Source organism: Antedon mediterranea, chromosome 2, assembly GCF_964355755.1.
Source record: "Antedon mediterranea chromosome 2, ecAntMedi1.1, whole genome shotgun sequence".
NCBI lineage: Eukaryota > Metazoa > Echinodermata > Crinoidea > Comatulida > Antedonidae > Antedon > Antedon mediterranea.
Genome location: NC_092671.1, coordinates 32,817,148 through 32,840,388, shown reverse-complemented (window position 1 = coordinate 32,840,388; position 23,241 = coordinate 32,817,148). Strand labels below are relative to the sequence as shown.

General features: G+C 33.0%; 4 protein-coding genes across 5 annotated transcripts in view; 3 read left to right on the top strand and 1 right to left on the bottom strand.

Annotated features, from left to right (window-relative positions):
- Positions 1-5: 5 nt before the first annotated feature.
- LOC140040832 (hyalin-like) lies at positions 6-18,082 on the top strand. 2 transcript variants are annotated; one of them, XM_072087066.1, is made up of 12 exons: positions 6-263; positions 2,213-2,419; positions 3,711-3,890; positions 4,827-4,889; positions 6,306-6,584; positions 6,911-7,122; positions 7,449-7,704; positions 8,479-8,724; positions 9,182-9,467; positions 10,028-10,282; positions 10,775-11,017; positions 18,034-18,082. In XM_072087066.1, the coding sequence occupies exons 3-6, from the start codon at positions 3,737-3,739 to the stop codon at positions 7,093-7,095; spliced, it is 681 nt and encodes a 226-aa protein (XP_071943167.1). In that variant the 5' UTR covers positions 6-263; positions 2,213-2,419; positions 3,711-3,736; the 3' UTR covers positions 7,096-7,122; positions 7,449-7,704; positions 8,479-8,724; positions 9,182-9,467; positions 10,028-10,282; positions 10,775-11,017; positions 18,034-18,082. The 2 variants fall into 2 exon arrangements, with proteins under 2 accessions (XP_071943167.1, XP_071943168.1); XM_072087067.1 differs by lacking the exons at positions 10,028-10,282; positions 18,034-18,082 and having other exon boundaries at positions 10,775-11,143.
- LOC140039390 (hyalin-like) lies at positions 7,275-10,158 on the top strand. The gene is made up of 5 exons (XM_072084992.1): positions 7,275-7,335; positions 7,449-7,646; positions 8,479-8,724; positions 9,243-9,467; positions 10,028-10,158. Exons 1-5 carry the CDS (start codon positions 7,275-7,277, stop codon positions 10,156-10,158), a joined length of 861 nt encoding a protein of 286 aa, XP_071941093.1.
- The window catches only part of LOC140040831 (decapping and exoribonuclease protein-like), a 21,988-nt gene continuing 13,970 nt past the window's right edge, over positions 15,224-23,241 (bottom strand). Inside the window, exons 3-5 of the mRNA XM_072087065.1 lie at positions 17,457-17,812; positions 16,863-16,954; positions 15,224-16,138 (exon numbers count right to left, since the gene is read on the bottom strand). Coding sequence (XP_071943166.1) covers positions 16,027-16,138; positions 16,863-16,954; positions 17,457-17,812 — 560 coding nt within the window. The 3' untranslated portion in view covers positions 15,224-16,026. The remainder of the gene's footprint in view (positions 16,139-16,862; positions 16,955-17,456; positions 17,813-23,241) is intronic.
- On the top strand, positions 21,759-23,090 carry LOC140041163 (uncharacterized). The gene is made up of 2 exons (XM_072087586.1): positions 21,759-21,977; positions 22,565-23,090. The coding sequence occupies exons 1-2, from the start codon at positions 21,861-21,863 to the stop codon at positions 22,889-22,891; spliced, it is 444 nt and encodes a 147-aa protein (XP_071943687.1). The 5' UTR covers positions 21,759-21,860; the 3' UTR covers positions 22,892-23,090.

Below are 23,241 nucleotides of genomic sequence, written 5' to 3'. Positions count from 1 at the left end.
CATTGTGTACATTACACGTTAATTTTTATTCTCAGCTGGGTCTCTACATAGGCCTACGACCATTTGTCTCAGTATCATAGGACTTTTTGGTAATACAACATCTCCTACGTAGAACATGTAGCCCTATCATGTAGGTTAGGTAAAGGGTATGTTCATATGTGATTGTGTATTACAGATCGTCCTGATACCGGAGTAATATAGGTACAGAAACAACAATCCAGTGATGATTAACGTGTAAGCAACACCTAACTTTTCTAGAAGCAGTAAGGAATAATTTAAAGAATTTTATTTGTGTAGACAATTCACAATGTTAGCTTTAGTTAATTATTGCTTCTTGTTTGACTAGTAGTCCCAGTGCCTTGATTTACTTTGATTTTTGGAAATCACACCCAAACGAATCCATAAAAAAAGTTTTAAGATAATCCACTCTCGATGGGTTTTAAAGGTAAGCATATTGCACATTAACTTTTTTAATATGATATAAATAATTGTATATGCCTATATTTCATTAATATAGGTATGATTACGTATCGTTTTTATATCCACATTCCCTTCCCCTAAACACAATTTATTGGTCCGTGTCTGTACCCTCTGACTTGCATAATTCCATTTTTGAGAAATTGCGTGTCAGACATTTCCTTATTGACAGTGGGCGAGCAATGAACTGTACTATTTGAAGATGGTTTCATAGAAGCCTTGGTTGTCTTTTCAAAATCAAAAGGTGTGAAATTGTAAGCATTATGTATTGCTGTACATGCATGACAGAAGAAACACATTAGGTTAGGATAAAAGTACATGCCGGAAGAAATGATTTCAAACAACAAACAAAGTTCATAAGCTTTCTACATGGTTATTTCCTGTTCAAACAGCGCTACAGATTACTGTCGATATCTGGTATTGTACGAAAATAGAAGAACAGATCTTAATTCGGGTTTGTTTATGATCAATGTTGCTTAAGAGGTATAATGTCATTAATAATTTTCATTGTGATATTTGGACTTCTGAATAATCTTGTCAATTCCCAAAGTGAGTATGTTATCTATTTAAACTTGTATCTGAATTAATCATTGGGTCAGTAAAGATTTGAGATATCATTATTATTATTTATGTTTAGAAAGCTGCTGGTACAGTTCCCCTCTACCGCTAGATCTGCAAAAGAAAGTTAAAGAATAAATGCATTTCCAATGCCTGTCAAATATCAGAAACCTGAACATTTTCAATAATTTTTGTATTTGATGTTGTCTCGTTACCACTTTTTTGGAAGCTGTCTATTGTGTGTAAACCTATATGATATTAAAAGAAAATTCAGATAACACTACCCAATAAGGTGTATGTTGTCGAATTGAAAACGGAACAACAGATGATAGGTAGGAGGCGACTAGTTCGCATTAGATATGATCATGGAGTAATAATAATTACTCGACTCCATGATATGATAGGTAGAATTCACTCTTCCCTGTTTATGATACCAGTTTGACATTTTGGTGATCGTGTAGTACATATTATCAAAAAACGGTGAGGTAATGTACGGGCATGTTGGAAGTTGTGCTATAAATACATGAGGTTATGAGCGTTTGTGTTGTGGTGGTCTTGGATAGTGCTGAGTGGGTGATGTTTGTGAGGTGTCTGACTGCCTGGGATTTATTGGAAGGCCAAGCCACACATATGCCTGGAAGGGTTTATTATTAGTCTATCAGATGTGATTGGACTGAAATAGAGTAGGAATGATGCAGAAATTTAGGCAATAATCATACATTGCTGCCTGGCAGGCTTATATAATACAGTATGTTGTTACATACATATAATGTGTATGGGATCGATACATTTTTAGGTTTGCTATTACACATTGAATGTCACTATTTGTGTTAATATTATTATTTTGCCTGCCTTAGACTGTCCTTAATTACTCTTAGAAAATTTACGTTACTGTATAAACTATATTTAGTGACTTGGATTTAATTCAAGTTTTAAAAAATATTAATAAAATGAATTAAGCTGAAACTATTGCATAAATAAAAACAAATTAGTTAATTATTTGTAATTTAAATTATAAAGATAATTTAAATAATCCTCAAATTTACCTAAATAGAAGGAGGAATTGACATCTTTAAATATTATTTCATAGTTTCCTAATTAGTTTAATTAAAAATAAAATAAACATAGACTCAATTTATGTTTGTATTTTTTAATGACTTTAATTTATTATTCTTAGGGCCATGTGATACTGATCTGGTGCTTACAGAGTGGCAACGTAGTATTCTTTACGACACTCCGCCGTCTGAGTCTCCAATATCTGATGATTTTATAATAGATGGCTGGTACAAGCTGAGAAATGAGGGTGATAGGATAGATATCAGAATGCCAACCTCATCACCTTGAAGTTTTAAATGTGGAACTCTATTCCCAGTTTGGATTGATGGTTTGTTAACTGTTTATTATTATAGAAAATGAGTCCAATATAATATAAATCATTATATCATCATCGTCATTTTTCTTGAAGGTTATCTAGACTTGAAGCTTATCTAAACTAGATCGTAGCCACACATTGTTCTCGATTACTGTAATAAAATAACTGGCATGTGCGCAATACTTTACCGCAATACTATTAATATTGCTCTACTTTAATAAACTAAGAGCTCAAATACATTTGTTCTTGTCTTGAGTACAAACAATTAAAAAAAATGGCTGTACCTCAATTCCCCAAAATTGTGAAAACTATGTGAGATATTTTTATTATCAATGTACTTTGCATTTAAACAAAAATTATGTTTCAATTTGTGGAATGACAACCAAATAATACATTTGGTCAATGATTCAAAAGCGTCATTTTTTAGTTAAACCCTTAAAAAAGTTAGGCCAAAATACCACATGAAGCGAATGAATACACCCTGATCTATATGTAATCAAGTACAATTGAAATTACCTCCAAAACAAAAACTTGACACAGAATTAGGTCAAATAATGATTCAAATTTAAAAACGAATCTATTTTGAGTTGCGCATTTGATGAATTTGGAGTATTAAGGCCTAAAACTTATTGTCATTGTAAACTTTAAATAGTGGAAGTGCATGGCACTGGCATAGTTTATTACACCACGCCATGCCTTTAATAATATATTTCCAAACTGCAGTAATACAGATAGTTTTATACCACACTAAACACAGGCGGTATAACATAGTATCTAGCCTATAGGGCGTAGCTGTTATGCTTCTATACCTTTAGACAATATGTAGGCCTAGGATAAATGAAACCGTTGAGCAACCACTTGTATTGAATGCAGGCCTTCAATCACGGATTTACAATTTTAAATTATTGTATTATTGCGGGTATGTTTCAGTACCAACAACCACCGAAAATACCGCAATCGGAAAAACACCCATTTTTGGGGCAAATAGTTTCACCTAAATTCGTTTTAATCGCCAATAATGTATTATCTAAATAAACTTAATTAGTGTACTGGTTTTCAGTAGGTATTATAAATCAGTACCGAAAGTATATGTAACATCCTTTGAGCGATTTACTAAAATTTGCCCTTACGTAAATTTGGAGAAAATGTTTTTATTCAGCTCATACATTCTTTTGTAATACGATACTGTCCTCCACCATTTCAGTACATTTACACGTTTGATACCCAATGTGTTTTTAGCAATCACTATGTAAATAAATAGAAAGAGGACACAGTAATGCTTTTTTTTTAATCAATTGTATAGATACATATCCAGCACTTGGAGACCCGATGAAAAGTGTTACTGGCTGCATAGAATTCAGTGAAAATCCATGTGCCTTCTCTGTTCCAATTTCTCTTCTTGCTTGTTCAACTGTAAACAATGATCTATATTTTGTTCATTTTTTTACTGACACTCATGGAACTTCAATGGGATATTGCACAGGTAAAAATAATGTTATCAATAGTGTTCTTTCTGTTGCTGAGTCAATATAATTAATAAAAACTATCTACTATTTAGGAAAATAAAATAGGCGTAACGCACCCAATTATTATATATATATGTATGCATTTATTCATCGGTCACGATGCTATAAATCCATGAAAACCTACGTATTAAAAAAAGATTCGAGTCGATATAATAATAACAGCAACTATCTACTTTATAAAAAAAGGTTTTGTTGGCGTAACACATCTTACAAAATAAAGGCCGAACCTATACCAATTATTTGTTTTCAGATAAAAAAAAAATCAAAGACTAAAAACGAATATTAAAAAAAAGAAATATTGATAATGTTTATTGAATTTTTTATTGATTTAAAAAAAAAAAAAAAAAAAAAAAAAAAAAAAATTATATCTTGATAGAAATGTTTGTAATTAATTAAATTTCTATTGGGATAGGCCTACTTAATTTTATTTAAAAATTATAATTTTGTTTTTAAAGCCTACCTACGTTCAATGAATTTAGGGCTTTTTATTGATATGAATTTATTCAATTAAATATATCTTTATTTATCCTTCTTTGGGCAATAAAAAAATGGATTACATCACTGTATAAAAAAACATTTTGAAGAGAATAAACTGCTTGATATGCCAATACTAACAACAGAGATGTAATACAATCTAATATGGCTTATAAATAAAGCATAGTGAAGATTTTATAGTACATTGCAATTCTTGAATTGGAGGTATGCGATACAAGACAAAAAAAATATAATTGATCATTTTTTTTAATTAAAAACACACAGAAAGTGTACGGTTTGCATTCCCTAAGCTAAGATGGAACTCTATACTGTGTAAGAGTAATTTTGATACATTTTAAAAAAATAATAAGTTGTGAATGTTAGTTAGTAATTAACAAATTAAAATGTTTTTTTTTCAGATTCTCTTTTGCCTTGTGAAGGTAACCTGACTGCTTCAGCTATTCAGTTTCCACCTTGTAATGGTGAGTTTCATCATTAATTTTTATAACAGAATATGCTGCAGTTTACTGCGGTAACAATAAAACTGGCCGACGATAATACTGAAAAAATTAAGATGAAGAAATTAGCCACCCCAACGTTAATATGATTTTTTTTTCACATTTACAATAACAGTATTACATTTACTGTAGTTTACTTTTAAATAAAATGATATGATTTCATAATGCATCAAAACCACACAAAACAACCACTGTTCTAAAATGTTACTTGGGTAATTCATTAACAGTTTTTAAGAAATTCATACCTGGACATATGAATGTTTCTTATAAAAAGATTCGTTGCACTTCATAATCATTTTAATTACCAGCCTATTATACACTTGAGTTAAATTAATAACCCTTGTTTGCTACAAAAAAATCCATCTCTTCATTGTATGAATTTCTATTTTTGTTATATTAGTATTTAATAAATTATTATGTAAAGAAATTCTGCACAAATATGACTACCTCTATCGATTGTACATTGACTACTATTATTATATAGCTTGGTTTGTGATTTCAACGTTATAATCAAATAAAAAAACTAAAAATCCATATGACGTTTCTTAGTAACTATAGGCCTACAGTATGTACTTTATCGACAATATATGTTATTATTCCAAAGGCATTGTGTTTGAAGATAAAGTTCCTTTACAATGATTCAAGGCAAGCAATCAGGTGATAATCAGTCACCTGTCACTGGGATCAAGGGTCTACTAAAGCTTGAACGATATTGGACATTTAAATGTCTGTAAATGAATGTGCCACGAAGTTTAAGTGTAACAACTTCAAATCAATCGAAATCAAATTGCATTAACAAATTAATCTATTTGTACAAAAAATACACATAAACTGTCATGTAATGACAAATCTGTCCGATCCGATCCGGTCTGCCTCTCTTCCTGCACGCCCTCTCTTTGATTCTTTCTTGCCACTGATAGGGCATACATGTTATGATCATAACTGTTATATATCTATCTATATCAATCTCTTAAAAAAATAAAAAGAGCATTCACATATACAAAAAATTAATTCCTCTTTAGCTACAAACATTGATTTTTTATGTGAAATTTTACATTTTCAGAACGTTTTTTTATAAAAATTCTAAAAAGTTTAGCATCTATGAATATTCATCTATAATACGTAAAGGCAACATTGATGCCTAAGTAAGTCTAGTTTTAAAAAAAGAGTAGTACTATTTAAATATTGACTATTATGCCTACTAATATGCCTACTAATATGCCTACTAACAATACGTCTGTATTTCTTAAAATTATAAATAGTTATAATTGTATTACCATAGAAAGATCAAACCGTGTTTTTAAAAATGTTTGTATTACACATACTATTCAATGTTTCAATCTAGACACGCTAATATGTTTTATTGCATTTCATTAATAGATAATAACAGCCCAGTGATTGAATGCCCAACAAATATAACTTCAAACAATTATTTTGGAGAAGGAAATGGACTAATAGGTGTTAGCACAGATGAAGGAAGTCCAAATGCAACAGTCAGGTGGGATCCTCCTGTGACAAGTGGCAATGGAACAGTGACTGTTGTCTCATCACCATATGAGTCAGGTGACATGATACCAATTGGTATTCACACAATTACCTTTACAGCAACTGATTCTTCTGGTAATAATGATACATGTGACTTTGGTCTTCAGGTTGTAGGTAAAATATTAATTTGTTTTCATGAATAGTATTAGTGATGTAATTAATGTACTTGATTATTGTTGGTTATAGTCCAATGTTTTTATATTTCTGTTTAAAATTTGTATTTTACCGATAAAACTTCATCTTGCATTTTTCACAGGATGAGTCAAAATTGCAAATATGATTGGTTTGGGCCTCATAAATTATTTTATAACCGATTCCTTTGTAGCATAACATCACATAACATAAACAAAAATAACTAACTAATAAAATTGATATTTAGATGATAATTGTAATATATAATTGAACCTTTAATTCCTGTATTTTTTCTGTATTAATAATAGATAATGAGAATCCTGACTTGGTATGTCCCCCTGATATTACAACTACTACATCAGATGGTTTAAATCAAGAAGTGATCGAGAAGATGCACCAACAACGTCCACTTACAATCCTGGAAATAATCTATTTGATATTGGCAGCACTGATGTTATATATGATGCAGTTGATAGTTCGGGCAATGTCGTAACATGCAACTTTACTGTTGCTGTTAGTGGTAAGCATTATGTTAATGAATCTTATTGCATTGCAGCATTGTTGCTTGGTAACTATTATGCAATTAAACTAAACATCTACAGCTCACTATGTCGGTCGATTGGTCGGTCGGTCGGTAAACACTAACTTGAGCACGCGACTGCAGCCATGTATATGGCCTTGTTAGAAGATGGCAGACTATCGGACAACCGAGAGTCATGGAACCATACGCAATGTCTACCCAATAGGAGCAGCGTAACATATGTTGTGATAATAGTTCATAACTGTTCACAATTTGATTCAGTATATCCAGTATTAAATAATAATAATACTTGTTATCATTTCTAGATCTAGAATCTCCAGATTTTATCAATTGTCCAATGAATATGACTGTTAACACAACAACTGGTGAGGCATTTGCAATCAATGTCACATGGGTTGAACCAAGAGCTACTGATAACTCTGGAGAGACTGCTGTACCAGTAGCAGACTACACTTCCGGTGATAATATGTTTCCAATTGGCGACACAACAGTCCAGTACAATTGTATCAGATTCATTTGGCAACTACAATGAAAGATGCAGTTTTGTAATCACTGTTGAAGGTAGGTTTTTATCACACTACTGTAGGTAGATAATTTAAATTTAGCAAACGTTGTTTATCAAAAATATAGTGGCGGCATCTTGTATGTTATAGTTTGTCCACATAATATATTGTATGTTCATTTTTAATTTTAGTGAAGAGGGCAAATTATATAATAAACATATAGGCCTATCATGTAACTGTATTAAAACATGTTTGATATTCACCTGTATCTGCGCAATTCTTTCTTTGTTCTTTACCATCAGTGCCTTGACTGTATTTTGTATCTGTACAATTCTTTCTTTCCGCCAACATTTTGATTCTGATTTTCTTAAAATGTTAGAAGTATGACCAATTTATGACCATTTACGGGGCTTCAAAGGTTACGTAATGGTAATAATTTCTAGCTTATGGGGTGTTCTAAGATTTAAGGTCATAGGTCAAAAAAAGTGTAGTTTAGTATTATTTTTAGAAGAGTGAGGCGCAATACTAAAATGATCCTGAAATAGGCTAATGCTTTGGTACAACTATAAAGTTAGACCACTCAGGAAGATGCAGTTATACAAAAAACAGGTTAAAATTAGCATGTTAACAGTTGATTGATTCAAACAATATACTTCTGTTACAAACACATAGTAGGACTACCATTAATTTCTTTTTCATAAATGCATTTTCATAAAATAGTACTTTTTTTTCCTTGTTAATTTACCACACAATTTACTAAACGGAAATTCTGCTGACTTGGTTCATGTTCTATTGAACAAGTGTCTCTAGTTGATATTTTTTATTATATCAGATAACGAAGATCCAATTATCAAAAAGTGTCCAAACGATACAACAGTAAACACTACTAATGGATTACCAACTGCCAATGTGTCTTGGATAGAACCCACAGCAACTGACAATTCTGGCACCAGATTTTTTATAAATATCATTACATCAGGAAGTATATTCCAAATAGGCGATAGCCTGGTGATATACACAGCATTTGACTATCCAAAAATAAATACTGCTATCTGTTCATTTATTGTAACAGTTGAAGGTAAGTTGTTTTTCTGAAAATAATAAAACTAATGTAGACCCACTTGATTTGTTAATTGTGAATAGTAACATAAAAATTAATATTTACATAATAAAATCGGGAAGTACTTTTAAACGAAGTAGGCTATAGAAAAAAAAAATAAAAACAGCTTTTCTTGTTGTGTATTCAATATAAGTTCTCTGTTAATTGATCAACTATTTGTATGTAATTTATTTATTGTAATGTTAATCTTTTTACTGCTGGTCATAGACACGTCTTTTTGTTTCAATTTCTTAATCATTTCATGTTTAAATTATGTTTTCATATTTGCCGGCGCTTGAGATAAGTTTTTCCACTAATTCAATTTAACATATTGTAACATTTGTATCCATGTTGTTTGAGTATGTTTCTCTCACTACATACTTTTATTGATGTTTATTGTTTTCCTTAAGACTATGTCTTATATTTTTATTAATAGATAATGAACGCCCAATGATTGAATGCCCAAAAAAATATAACTTCAAACAATTATATTAGAGAAGATAATAGACTAGTTGGTGTTAGCACAGATGAAGGAAGTCCAAATGCCACTGTCACATGGGATCCTCCTTTGGCAAGTGACAATAGTAATGCAACAGTGACTGTGGTGTCATCACCATTTGAGTCAGGTGACATGATATCAATCGGTACTCACACAATCACCTTTACAGCAACTGATTCTTCTGGTAATTTTGACACATGTGAATTTAACATCAAGATTGAAGGTATATAAAAGCTTTATTTATGAATCTAGTAAATGTATCATTAACAACCAAATAAAAAATATGATTGATGTAGCCTAATGTGATTAATATTGGAATCTGAATACTATTTAAGTGTAATATTTCAAATCAAAAGACAACTAGTTAATAACATTTATCTTTTGCTATTTGTTTGCTACATTTGACGTTACGTTTTCGGAAACAACCTAAGGCCGCTCGAGATTAACTTAAAAGTTAACCGATAATTATCTCATTCCTATCAGATAATAATCTGACAATATTGTTTGTGCGTATTGAAGAGTTTAAATCTACTTTGTTTAGTCTAAAATATAAATTATTTAGGGTTTATCATTTTTCTTTCATATATCTTATATAACATGATTGGAAAGTTTTTTTTGCATATTTTTTTTTTAGAAGTTTCGTACATCAATGCTATTCTGTTTTTAGATATAAACATATTTTATTGTTCTGTCTATTTGGCAGATTAAAAATTTCCTAATCATTTTATATTTAGGTTATATTATGAATTTTGCACAGTTCATTTAAAATTCATTAACGTTTAGATCAAGAAGCTCCAGATATTATCAATTGTCCAATGGATATGACTGTTAACACAGCGACTGGTGAGGCATTTGCAATCAATGTCACATGGGTTGAACCTACAGCTACTGATAACTCTGGAGAAATTATTTAGCTAGAATCAAACTACACTTCTGGTAATATTATGTTTCCAATTGGTGATACAACAGTCCAGTACAATGTCTCGGATTCATCTGGTAACTTCAATGACAGCTGTGTTTTTGTTATCACTGTTGAAGGTAGGAAATACGTTTTGTTCAACTCTGACGTACGTGCACTGACAATTGAGTAACCTGTACAGTTACGTTAGACAGAGTTGACCAATAAACTTACTCCATGGTGCAAATCTACATAGTAGTACAGTAGTAGTAATTATGATTATCATCAGGTAATGTTTAATTTGAGGAGTACAGTGGGTTCTAGTTAACAAAACAGGATTTTGAAACATGCATTCTCTATCCTGGAAAATGTTCAAATAATAAATTTCAACAATAACCACTTATTAACCAAGTTCTGAAGTTTCTTCCACCATGTAGTAGGTATTGAGTGTACTCCGAGAATAATTTTGTTACTAAATGTTTGTGTTTTTTTTAATACTTAGATGTTTTTTGTAACATTGACAATTGTTTAAAATAAATTACATTTCCTTTTCTGTTAAAAATATATAAACATTTTTTTAACTAAGTTACTTAGATATGTAACTGAGCTTTTATTGATATTATAATAATCAGATAATGAAGAACCAGTTTTCAATGCGTGTCCAAATGATACCACAGTAAACACTACTACTGGACTACCAACTGCTAATGTGTCGTGGATTGAACCCACAGCAATGGATAACTCCGGCATATCGATTATCATTTTTACCATGGCCCCGAGAAGTATTTTTCCAATAGGTGATAACCTTGTAATATACGCTGCAACTGATTCAAATGAAAACTTTGCTCTATGTTTATTTAGTATCACTGTGGAAGGTATGTTTTAATATTTTAAAAATAATACAATCTAATTTGATTGATCTCACTTGATATTTAATATGAATTCAGTTGTATTGCTTAACTTTGGTAACATTTAAAAAAATATAAAATAGTACAATTCAACGATGCAAATAAGTAACATAAATAAGGAATATTTGACATAGTTCCTAGTTATGTTTTACAATGTTTCGGAATTTAGATATGTTATTATTGTGTTTGCACGTTTTTTTTTTAAACTTTATTATTTCTGTTTCGACTTATCAGCATATAATATGAAATAAATTTACTTAAATAAAAATGTGCATCAATAAAGTACGATACAACGAGGTAAATAAGAAACATTTGTTTGCAACATTTATTGTCAAAATGTTGGATGATTACTTAAATGTGTTATTTGCACGCACACTAATTGTTTGAATAACTAATGGCATTTTCTTACGTTGCGTAGATTGCGTTACGTTGCGTCCTTGTGCTACAGCTGCTACAGATGTAGACGCAAGCGAACTAATCATGACACGCGACAGTTCATTATGTTCGTCAACAGGCCTGTTTCTGCTGCAACTGCTCAAAATACGGTATAAAATACGGTATTTTTTATACCGTATTTTTTAGTACCCCGTTTCTGCTAACAATACTTCTTGGGTGGTCGTGTTAAATTTCATCTTTTTTACCCAAATTGCCATTCATTTATTTGGTCGATAATTAAAAGTCGCAATAAAGGAGGTTTTACGTCTCACTTTCAACAGCCTAGCCCTAGTGATAGAGATGTTGTGAGAGCACAGAAAACATCGTAATGGGGACAATTAATTCGTTCCCTCCCCGAGTTATTGTATTTTGCAATGTTGTACTGCTTTCGCAGGCTCTTCAGCTTTGAGTTTACTTGCTTTGGAGACAAGTCTATTCCATACTCCTGCTTTATTTTTTTAGAAATGTCTTTATAAATGTGGTTGTCCCTTTTATTAGTTGGCCAGACATTTTAGCTTCCCCACACACATTTATTTAGTAAAACTGTGACGTCTTCGCTCCACATTTTCGCCGAATATATATATACACGTGTGAAAAAGCAGCTGACAGCGACAGAAAATAAAAACACGAATGTTGACCTTTTGTCATGTAAAAAAAAAATACGGTATTTTTTATTGGCAGCAGAAACGGGTACAAAAAATACGGTATAAATTTGTAAATACCGTATTTTATCCACAAATTTTGTGGGGAAAATACGGTATACAAAATACGGTATATTTTTTATAAGCGCAGTTTCTGCTGCCAAATATAATATACGCAAACGTTCCAACCTAAATGAATTAAAAATCGGGAGGGTATACCACCACCAACGTTAACACTGTGATGTCTGTCGCCACCAACGTTCAATAATAAAACTATACTGTACTACCAACACGAATCTTAAGACAGCTCTTTGCAAATCAGAGTAATACAAACAAAAAGAAAAGAACTTGTTTGGTGATTATAAATCAAACTTTATTTACTAAATTTATATTGTTGTATACACTTAAATAAAAAACCATTCACAGTACAAATCAAATCTGTACTTAGTTGTATTAATTCATTAACAAAAATACAAATTAAAACAAACAACTTGGAGTGTACAGCAACATCGTTGATTCCTCCCTGTGAGCATGACAAATTCACGTTACAAATAGTGCAAAAAAACTTGTATTCACTCTCGGTAACGTGTTGATTACTCGCACTAACAAACGGAAACGTATTTTTCCATTCATTAGAAAATCTAGTTTTATATTTTTTCTTTTTACAACTTTCTTTAGTCTCTAAAACTACGCTACTATACTACGTTTTTCCGACATACTGTAAAACCAGAAAATGTCACGAGTGATTGCAATTTGCGAAAGTATGTACGCAAAATACAGTACTACAAGTACTTTTCCGGTACATGCGCAGTGAGAATACATACAGTACTGTACGATGGTACGATCGATGCCTGGGCATTGGAATTGGGTCAAAGAACTTTGTAACTAGCAATTTCAGTACACGCGCGCCTACTACTGATACTGTAGATTCATCGCGTACTGTCGGTAAACACAAAGGACGTCGCATAGTACTACTACACTGACGATGATGCCTTCCCTGGGCATGGGAATTAGGTCAACCTTGTAACCAGGAAAAAGTTTCAGTACACGTGCGCCTACTCTACTGATAAAGCGATACTGTAGCTTCATCGCTAAAGGTAAGAATCGCGTACTGTCGGTAAACACAAAGGACGTCGCCTTACAGTACGCTGTACCATCCATGGCTGTACTATGCTATACAATCTTTACATACATTACATGTTCGTTGTATCATACGGGGTGGTACGTACGACGTGTGAGATTAAATTAATTTGCAATATTAACTTTCGTGGGAAGATAGATTTTAATTGAATGCAATAATACTGAATTTTATAGAAATGTGTGAAATCGGGAGATATATTTAAAATTCGGGAGACCGGGAGGTGATGTTAAAATTCGGGAGACTCCCAGATAAATCGGGAGGGTTGGAACGTCTGTATACGGTATTTAGTTGGCAGCAGAAACAGGGCCAACGTCAGTTGCCGTAGACTTGCCCCAAGTCTGTATTATCTTTTTTTTTTATTTATTTGTTTTTATTTCGACCGCGATTTTTGTCTGAAAATACAGACTTGTGAAACACGTATAGAAATCGATTTGCAGACCGCAAACATACGATAAGAATGACGTAGGTTATCATACCGTATTTGGCTATATGGGGCGGGCGGTATGTAAATATGGATTTCGAATCAACCAATGATCATTTTGTTTCAAAATGAAAGAGATCGAGTACGTAGGCCTACCAGTGCTTAATGTACGATCGAGACTGTTGAAATATAAAATAGTAATGCCAAGTTGTTTTGTTTATTAATTGTTTAGTCCTTGGACTAGGCCTCGGATTTCGTAGGTCCTACTCAACTCGCACGTATGACCTGCCAAATAAAACGCCAATGAAGTAGGCCTACATACCACCGGCACACAACAGGGCTACACCACCACACAGAACAGGACAGGGTCTGGGTGGGAATTAAATCAAAATTATCTCCGCGTAATAAATGATCCATTCAATGTTTGATTTGCGGAGAAGCTAGCCTATCATATATCAAGACGAGTTTTCATGTTTCAAAGATCCCATCAAATGTTTACCAGACTACTAGGCATATAAAATAATTTCTAGCCTTCAGAACTTTCATAAATGTACCCAAGTACACATTGTCTAAACGTAACATAGCGCATGCGCATCATCTTAGTTGTTGAGTCTTTGAAATTCTGAAATATGAATATTTAAACAGTGTACGAGAGAGTAGCCAATCGCATGCAGCTGAAACCGGATAATCGTATGCACCAAGAATTCTTTGTGTCAAACCACGTGACTTGTGCGTGTTTCCCCAGACGGAGTATCCAAAATCAAGTAGTATACGTATGAAACGCCATATGTGCCAAAATATTTATCTTTTAACTAATATTAAGACAAAACTCCGTCTAGAACCCAGACTACAGTTGCCGTAGACTGGACCTGCTTCAACCCCACCGTATGCCTACTTGTTGGCTACGCGCTGTACTGTAATGTGTTTTCCAGTGTTTTTGTCTTTCGTCGTTGCGTGAAATCAAACTGATTTGATTTCCCGTAGCGATGTTTGCACCAACTAGCAGATTGATTGACTAATAATCTCACGGTCGGGATGACATAGATAAATAATTAGGCCTAGTCCATTTTATTAACGATCGTATGTAGTTTAATATTGTCTGAGTCTGAATGGGTAATTCAGTTTTACGTTTTAGGGTGTTACTCATTTGTAATGCTTGAATGAAATATACCTGTATGAATTATACACAATATTCAGCATAACACTTAAAAGTCAATGTCAGATACCTAACATACTGTCTGTAGGCCTAAATACTGCTGGATGTTAATTTATCAAGGCAATTTGGACCATAATGGCGCAGGCCTGCACACCTACCTAGTAGGCAGCTGATCAAGACAAAACAAAATCACAATAATAAAATAAAACTGGTATCTTATCTGTCCAGTTCATGTAGTAACACTAAAATGCTGAAACTACAGTTTGCAGTATTCAGTGTTTTTGTTACGTTGAAACTTACTTAGTTTTTTTTCTTGTTTCAACAATGACCATGTGCTCCACATGGCAAATGTTTCTTTTTACTCACTGTGGTGGCAGAAATTCTAATTTTTTATAAAATAATAGTTCTGTATCATAGGTATATTAGGCCTTTCTTATTCGTTTGGATCAATAAAAAAATAATTAAAGTAAGTGATTAAAGTAACAAACATGTTTCAAGTAATTTGAGATTTAAAAAAAAACACTTTCTGACCAGTGGTTGCTAAGATATGGTTATTTTCTTGACCAATGGTAAAAAACAGAGTTTCGCGGTCACTTTTTTCCATTAGAGTGAATAAAAATACGGGTCTTCTGAGTATATTGACAACAGTTTCTGAGATATGTAAAATGTGTTAAAAGCCAAATATTTAAGGTCAAAATAACGTTTATTGCCATTTTTATGATTCTTATTGTATTACAGAAAATACAAACATATACAAGTAGATTGCGAGTAATTTGAGACTAAAATTATCAATTTCTGACCAGGGGTTGCTGAGATATGCATATGGCCATTTTCTTGACCAGTGGTCAGAAAAGGGATTTCCGTTCACTTTTGGGAAAATGTTCAATTAGAGTGAATATAAATATGGGTATCCTGATAATTATTTGGACAACAATGACGACGTTTCGATCAATGTGCTTTGATCGTCCTCAGGAGTGAGAATTTCAGAACTATATACGTGGTGTACCGCAAACTTTATATCAACATTTTATTTCGTCATGCAAACCTCAAACAATATATTAAGTTGTATTATTACTATTATTGTTACCACAGAAAACCGTTACATAAGCATATTTTAGTTGCTTTCTTAAAAGTTAGTTATGAATCCTCTTTTAAAATCTGTCTTTATTGCGGTTCATTCGGTTAGCCTACAAATTCACTTGCATACCAGTCTGGTACAAAAATATCATCGGCTGTGCCTTCCCTGTAAGTAACCGTCTTGCCACCAGGAGTACGTTCAAATAAATATACAACCCTGAAAGAAAAGCCAAAAACAGTTGTCAATAATCTTATACGCATTCAATGTGTTAGGTAACGTACAACTAAACTGATCGAAATCAAGAAGTAATCAGTATGCTAATTACTTACTTACTTGTTTTCATAGCTATCCCCATTATTGGGGACATTTCGCCGTCATTGACATTATGTTGACATAGCACAGCTTTTCTTAATTTTATGAGAGACGTTAATTTTGATGAGAAAATCATGGAACACTAATTAATTTTAAAAACAACTAAAAACCTGGGACCTGTAACCCTTGGTAGGGACCCTGACGGGTACTCTCCCTCCGGGTCAAAGGGATCCCGAAACTCATCGGTGGGCAGGGGCGCTCATCTCCCTGTTCAGGACTATTCCTGATGATTACCCAACCTATACAGTAATGCAATTAATAATTTTGTGAAGTATAATTATTGCATGGATTAGGAGGTTAGGTTAAATCTCCTTTCACATCGCGCACGTATTCGGTCCGGCGCCCTGAGAAATATATCGCAAGCGATTCGAGCTCGAATTCGGTTCCTATGATACTGGACAAATGTAGACATATGCCTACCGATAATTGGTTGATGTTTGTGAACTCCATTACGACCTTCAGTAAGGATAGTTAGTTGAGGCCTATAATAAGGTACCCTTGGAAATTTCCTAAATGATGTTTAAAAAAAGAAGAAAGCTATAGAAGAAGCTACATGTGATTGACTAACTTTGGATCATCTCTTCTCACTACGTCTTTGACAAATTTTAAGAACTTGTCGCAGAAATTCATACATCCTTCCGGACTCCAAAACTGCTTTGTCTGAAATTATATATAATACAAAAGTACATAAAGTTGGAAATAGTTAAAACGGACTGCTTTGATATTTAAACAAAATCATTACTATCGCAACACAAACACTGACCATGGATGACAATAGATTACTGTCTTAAAGGTGCTTCTTATGTAGGCCTAACATTTATTTTCAATATTCCTAACTAAATTATCTACAATGAATAGTTAAACCCACAAAATATTTATTAACACGATATTGCATAAATCACATAATATTAAGACTATCTTAGTATTGTGTTCTTACATAAAAACATCAGATTAAGGAGTTAGTCAGGAGATATATTGTAACTGACTATTGCAAGTCAATTACAGAAATCACATTGCATGGAAAAAGTCCCGTCATATCATGAAAGGGAACTAACTTTTGTATTGGACTTTCTCTGTGAAGTTAGTCCAGGTTTCAAGAATATAAATTAAGTGTCCTGAAACCATAATCAGCATGAAAATTAAGTCGTGTTTTTAAATTTACCTTATTAGCGATTTTAGGTATATCGCAAGTTAAGTACGTCTCCACATCGGCTTGTTCAACAATCCCATGTTCTGATCGAAAGCCAGCAATGATTTTGGGAATACCAATAAAAAAACACTGGGCCCACCACTTTAATAACTTAAAAGGATGTACAAATTTGTGTCTGTTTCTCCCGATTTTGTTTGTTTTTATTTCCACATAATTAAATGGAGGTTGAAGTTCAGGATCGCTGGTTTCACAGCAGTCGACCTCTGCACTATATATCAAGGAGTGACCATTTAGCTTAGTACGGACAACGCTGTAGTAAGCTCCGGCTTTATTTATAGGGATAGTAGTATCCGGCCGCTCCCCCTCAGCTGTAAACAAAACAAAAAGTTATGATTAAACAAATAGTACTGTAGACACTGAATTATATTATTTTGACTGAGTTAGGTGATATTGTGCGTAGAATTTGCAGCAACAGCATGCAAGGAGAACTGTAATGTGGGTGTTTTTTTTCTCATTAGTAAGATTCATAAGAGCTATTACAGTGCGTACACAGTATAACCAAATACTTTTCAATCACATTTTACTACAGATAAAACATTTCCCCAACTTCTGTGTAGGCAAACCTGTCTATGTTGAGGCATACAAATCCTAGGCTGGTTACTGGGCAGACACAGGGACATAACATCTCTACATAGCCTAAATTGGGAGATATCTACAAGGTAGGTCAAGAGGTCAAAAATAGAAAAAAGAAAATAGACCAAGCTTTGTGAATAATACCACACTGTAAAAAATATGGGTAAACTATACTGGGTAAATTTACTATCCCCTTTTGTTGGTAAATTTTTGCCCAGAATATGCATAATATTTCCAGTTGGTTAAATGATATTAATGCCCAACGTTGGTACACCCGTGTGTCATTTAAGTTGGGTAAAATCTACCCATTTATTATGTTCTTTGCTTACAATTTCGTAAGACTGACTATATGTTGGGTAAATACACATAATCGCCCAAACATTGCGATTAATACGAAGGAATACGTGAAGGAAGAAACCTATACTTTTAACCAATGACTGAGTAATGATTTTGGCGTGACAACACCATTACTGGTACACACGTGCATGCAGTGCACAAGGAGCTGAAAAACATGGACGCGCTATTGGAAGAGTGGGGGTTTACAGAAACTTGTTGATACATTTAATGGTGAGAAACTTATAACATATATCATACCATAGGCCTAGTGTTATAATATGATTATAGGCATGCCTAAGCTTGACTTTAAACCTGCCTAGAGTATAGTCTAGCCTATAGATCCAATGGAGGAGCATCGCTATATTAATAACAGGCAGGATAGGCCTAGGCCTACTGTAGAGGGAAAAGTGAGGGACCAAAATCGAGTGTTGACAAAGTGCGAGGCAGCGAGGCAAGCGAGGCATGCGCGGCATGCCAAATATTTGTGCGAGGCATCATTTTATCATTTCCAAAAGTGCGAGGCATATAGTTTACAATTTCAAAAAGGTGCGAGGCATATCTTAACGTGCTATTGTGCTATATTATAGGCCTAATAATCAATCGATACAAGCGTATCTAAATAGATTCGTGTATACACTCATCATGTTGTTTATTTTTATGTAACGATTGTTTTTTCATTCAAGTCATATCGTGTCAAATTTTACTTTTACAAAAGTGCCCAAACTACGGTTCAAAAATCTGAACGACAGTCTTCAACTTTCGATAAACAATAATTGTTATAGCGACACACTCATCAAATGACTGCAATGTTTGTTGGCATTTCGAGCGTGTTCACTCACATGTCTCTCGAACATAGCAGAGTGAAAATAATATTTTGTCACACCCCTGCGCCTAGATCCGGTAGACCCGAGAGATGGAAAATCCCTCTTTACTATTTAGCAGGTAGCGGAATGATTCAGCCCTCAGCTCAGAGGATTGTGGTGCATTCCCCTCCTATAGCACGTGGTTTCAGCAGCAACGCACAGACTTCTCTCTGAGCGGCGTGCCAAAGACATTTTTGACATTCCATTCTCTAGGAACAACACGTGTACCTCTCTCGCAAATAAGGTGAACAGCGATTGCCAGGACAAGTTCAATAACTGGCGGTGAATAAAAGGTAACTGATATGCCGATCCAATAACATGCCGCAAAGAAAAAAATTGCGACAGAATTCTGGAGCGCGTGTGAAAAAAGACTTACGTCCGACAATTGTAATACTAGGCCTAAAATTAAACTTTAGCTAATATGCTTAGCCCTAACCTAGATAAGAGGCCTATGTAGAAAATAATTTAATCAATTTTGATAAAATAATAATTGGTGTAATATTTAATAATGATACACTATTCCTGTTTTAGTAAGCTAGGTATATTACGAACGATTTTTATTTATTGTTGTCCATGTACGTACTAATAAACCTGGCGCTAGTTTCCTTCGCTTGTATTTTTACTCCAAATTTGATAACTAACTTTATCGTGTGAATACCACACCTTAGAAGTATACCTCATGAGTACTTTAATGAAAGAATCACATAAAAAGTAACAAATAAATCCTTAAATTAATGATTTTACAGGCGTGTTTCTCGCACACTGTTTGCGAATTTCACTTATTCAATGTTCAATATTTTTGTTTCTATGGAGCGCCAAAAGAGCAACGATAATAGAGGACTAAAACTCAGTGGAATGCGTCAATTTCTCATACATTTATTGGTGAAAAACACGTTTTATTTCAATATATTTGTTAATTTGTCAATAAAAATGTTGTAATATGTTACTGCTGATACTGTTCTGTTTTCAAAGAATAATAATCGATCCTAAATCAACATCACTACCTAGTCTAGACCTAGGACATCCTACTAAGGATATTATGATGAATTTTTCTATTTTATTCTTTAAAAGGTTAACGAAACCGTGTACATTATCAACAGTAACATTTTTCCTTACTGACAGTGACAAAATCTATTGAAATTGTACTTGATTTTCACCAAATAATGCGTTAAATATAAATGGATTCCACAGAGTTTTTAGCCCTCTAATTAATTTTGCTCTTTTGGCGTTCCATAGAAACCAAAATATTGAACATTGAGTGTGCGAAATGCGAGAAAAACAACGTCTGTAAAATCACCAATTTAATGGATTTATTGTTACTTTTATGTGATTTTTCTTCATTAAAGTAGGCCTAATAATTCTAAGCTGTGGTATTTAGGATAAAGCCTTGGTTAAATTACAAGGCAGGTGCAAAAGGAAACTAGCCTAGCGGGCCTAGGCCTAGGCTACTTCAATTTCGGTGATTTCCTGCCTTACAATTTTGAGAAATGATAAAACGATGCCTCGCATTTTTTGATGATGGTAAAACGATGCCTCGCATAAATTTTTGACTTGCCTCGCATGCCTTCCCTGCCTCGCGTGCCTCGCTGCCTCGCACTTTGTTACTACCCACCAAAATCGATGTAACTGCACATCACATATTGTGGTGTGGCCAATATAAATAATGTGTCATACCTCGATAATGTATTAATAATTAAAAATTACGTAGATCAACTTATAAAGGTATCTAATTTATAACTCTATGCTCAGACAGAGGTTTTTATCATTATTTTATTGAGAAAATTATACATACACATTTTTGTAACAAAATTATGTTATGAGGAAGTATTTTCTTGTGCAATTCAAATTGTGCTGCGCAAGTTGAACACAAAATAAAATAATACAAAACGTTTTAGGCATAAAAGGGGAAGCCCTGTAATTGTATTCACTCATCAGAACTACTCTGCAATGTTAACTCAACATTCAACATTAGCCTGGCCTGGCCTAAAACACTCTAAAAAATTTCATATCTAGAAAATTAGATTTTTTTCCAAAAAAAAAAAAAATGAAAACTCAGATTCTAAAATGGACCGATCCATTATTAATCAGAGGATAGTTTATTTGAAATACTATTTATTACTTTTAAGTTTTAGAGTATCTATTTTATGATCAAGCAAATATTACCGATAATTAAGAGAATTGAATATGAGTATGTTTGTTCTTTTCCCCACATTACAATACTACTTTACTAAAGACTAGGCTAGGAACTACCCTACAGGTAGCCTCTTTAGGTGAGGAACTAGCCTACAGGTAGCCTTTTTATATAGACTAGGCTAGGAACTGGCCTACAGGTAGCCTCATTATATAGGACTATAATAATAGGCTCGCCTAGTCCCTAAGTTAAAAATAAATTGGTATTGTTGTTATTAGCCCTAGGCCACAACACGTTATTTATACACTAATATTTATGATTTTGTTTTCAAGATGAAATGGAAATAATATAATACATAATTAGGCCTAATAGGCCTTGGTGGAGCCAATGGCAGTTTTTGAAAATTTGCAATGCAAAAGATAGAACATTAGGAATAAACTGATTTTGTTTTACATGACAGATAATGGTGTTGATATGGCAGCCTTGCAGCTCTTGAGTGAGTCAGACATTGTGTCGCTCATACCAAAGATCGGCATTAGAGCCAAATTTTCAGAAAGACTAAGGAAGCATGTAAGCAACATTTGATTGTTTCTTTCATTAACTCGACATTTTTTCAACTGATAAAATTAAAATGCTTTGTTTTAAATGTTTAAAATTAATACCTGGTGGAGTGAAAGAACTATTTAACCATCTAAAATACATTCATGGAATTCATTCTGGCACTTCAACTTTTGTTGTATGTAGTCAAGATAGTTGCACAACAACATTCTCACATATTTCTTCATGTATGTTTATCATTTTATTTATATCAACAATTATAGCAGAATTACAAACAAAATCAATTATAACCGTCCTTAATAATATGCTTTTCCTACAGTTTCAACGAAATACTAGATTGATTGAACTTGGATGCCTCACCAATGTTTGTCAAGATACAGACTGGTGTTGATTCCATCTTGACAACATTTATAGATTCACGACGTGTACATAACTTTTATTCTTATTTAGGAAAAATTATTTGAATTTATTTATATTATTTCATATTGTAATAAGTATTTCTCTTACTATTTGTATTATTTTTGTTTTATGGACTGAAGTCTGGAATATAAGAAGTTAATTAAAGTTAACTATATAGTTAAATGTTTTTGTTTTTTCAGGAAATAATAAATATTGATCAATACTTGGAAAATGTTAGCCACCACACCCACCCACAGCCCTACATATTGGCTCTTGGAGCTGATAAGTTAACAAGTACGGAGCACTTTGTGGTAAATGAAAAACAAATTATCAAGCAGCCTTCCCTGCTGAAAGCAGTTGATGTATGCTACAAGGCACACTTTGTGCTTGATTGCAAGTATCAAGCTAAGTGCAAATGGGTTTGGAAGTTTTTTGAAAGTTGCATTTATAAGCAGTCAAAAGATAAGGTTGAAAGTTCCTCATTGAGGGCTTTTAGGGCTTATTTGAAATTCAAACAAGTGTTGTAAAAATGAGTAATTTAAAGCCACAATCTAAAGCAAATTTTGATATGTTTTTTTGAAAGTTGTATTTATAGGCAGTCAAAAGATAATGTTAAAAGTTCCTCTTTGAGGGCTTTAGGACTTTTTTGAAATTCAAACAAGTGTTGTAAAAATGAGTAATTTAAAGCCACAATCTGAAGCAAATTGTTTTTGATATGTTTAAGAATTAGAAATATGTTTTAAGAACTTTAATGGTGGTTTAATAAAAAAAAACACAATACCTTAACAGGAAACTGATTTAATGTAATATAGTAATTATATTTTTTACAATTTTTTAGGCCTATCATGTTAAATGTTTTATACAAATATTTACTTTT

Excerpts from the sequence above, each read along its gene's own strand:
- LOC140040832 (XM_072087066.1), top strand. The coding sequence starts at position 3,737 with ATGAAAAGTGTTACTGGCTGCATAGAATTCAGTGAAAATCCATGTGCC. Across the intron at positions 4,890-6,305 it reads TCAGTTTCCACCTTGTAATG|ATAATAACAGCCCAGTGATT; the intron begins GTGAGTTTCATC and ends TTTCATTAATAG. Across the intron at positions 6,585-6,910 it reads CTTTGGTCTTCAGGTTGTAG|ATAATGAGAATCCTGACTTG; the intron begins GTAAAATATTAA and ends TATTAATAATAG.
- LOC140039390 (XM_072084992.1), top strand. The coding sequence starts at position 7,275 with ATGGCCTTGTTAGAAGATGGCAGACTATCGGACAACCGAGAGTCATGG. Across the intron at positions 7,647-8,478 it reads CACAACAGTCCAGTACAATT|ATAACGAAGATCCAATTATC; the intron begins GTATCAGATTCA and ends TTATTATATCAG. Across the intron at positions 9,468-10,027 it reads ATTTAACATCAAGATTGAAG|ATCAAGAAGCTCCAGATATT; the intron begins GTATATAAAAGC and ends ATTAACGTTTAG.
- LOC140041163 (XM_072087586.1), top strand. The coding sequence starts at position 21,861 with ATGACAGATAATGGTGTTGATATGGCAGCCTTGCAGCTCTTGAGTGAG. Across the intron at positions 21,978-22,564 it reads CAGAAAGACTAAGGAAGCAT|GAAATAATAAATATTGATCA; the intron begins GTAAGCAACATT and ends TTGTTTTTTCAG.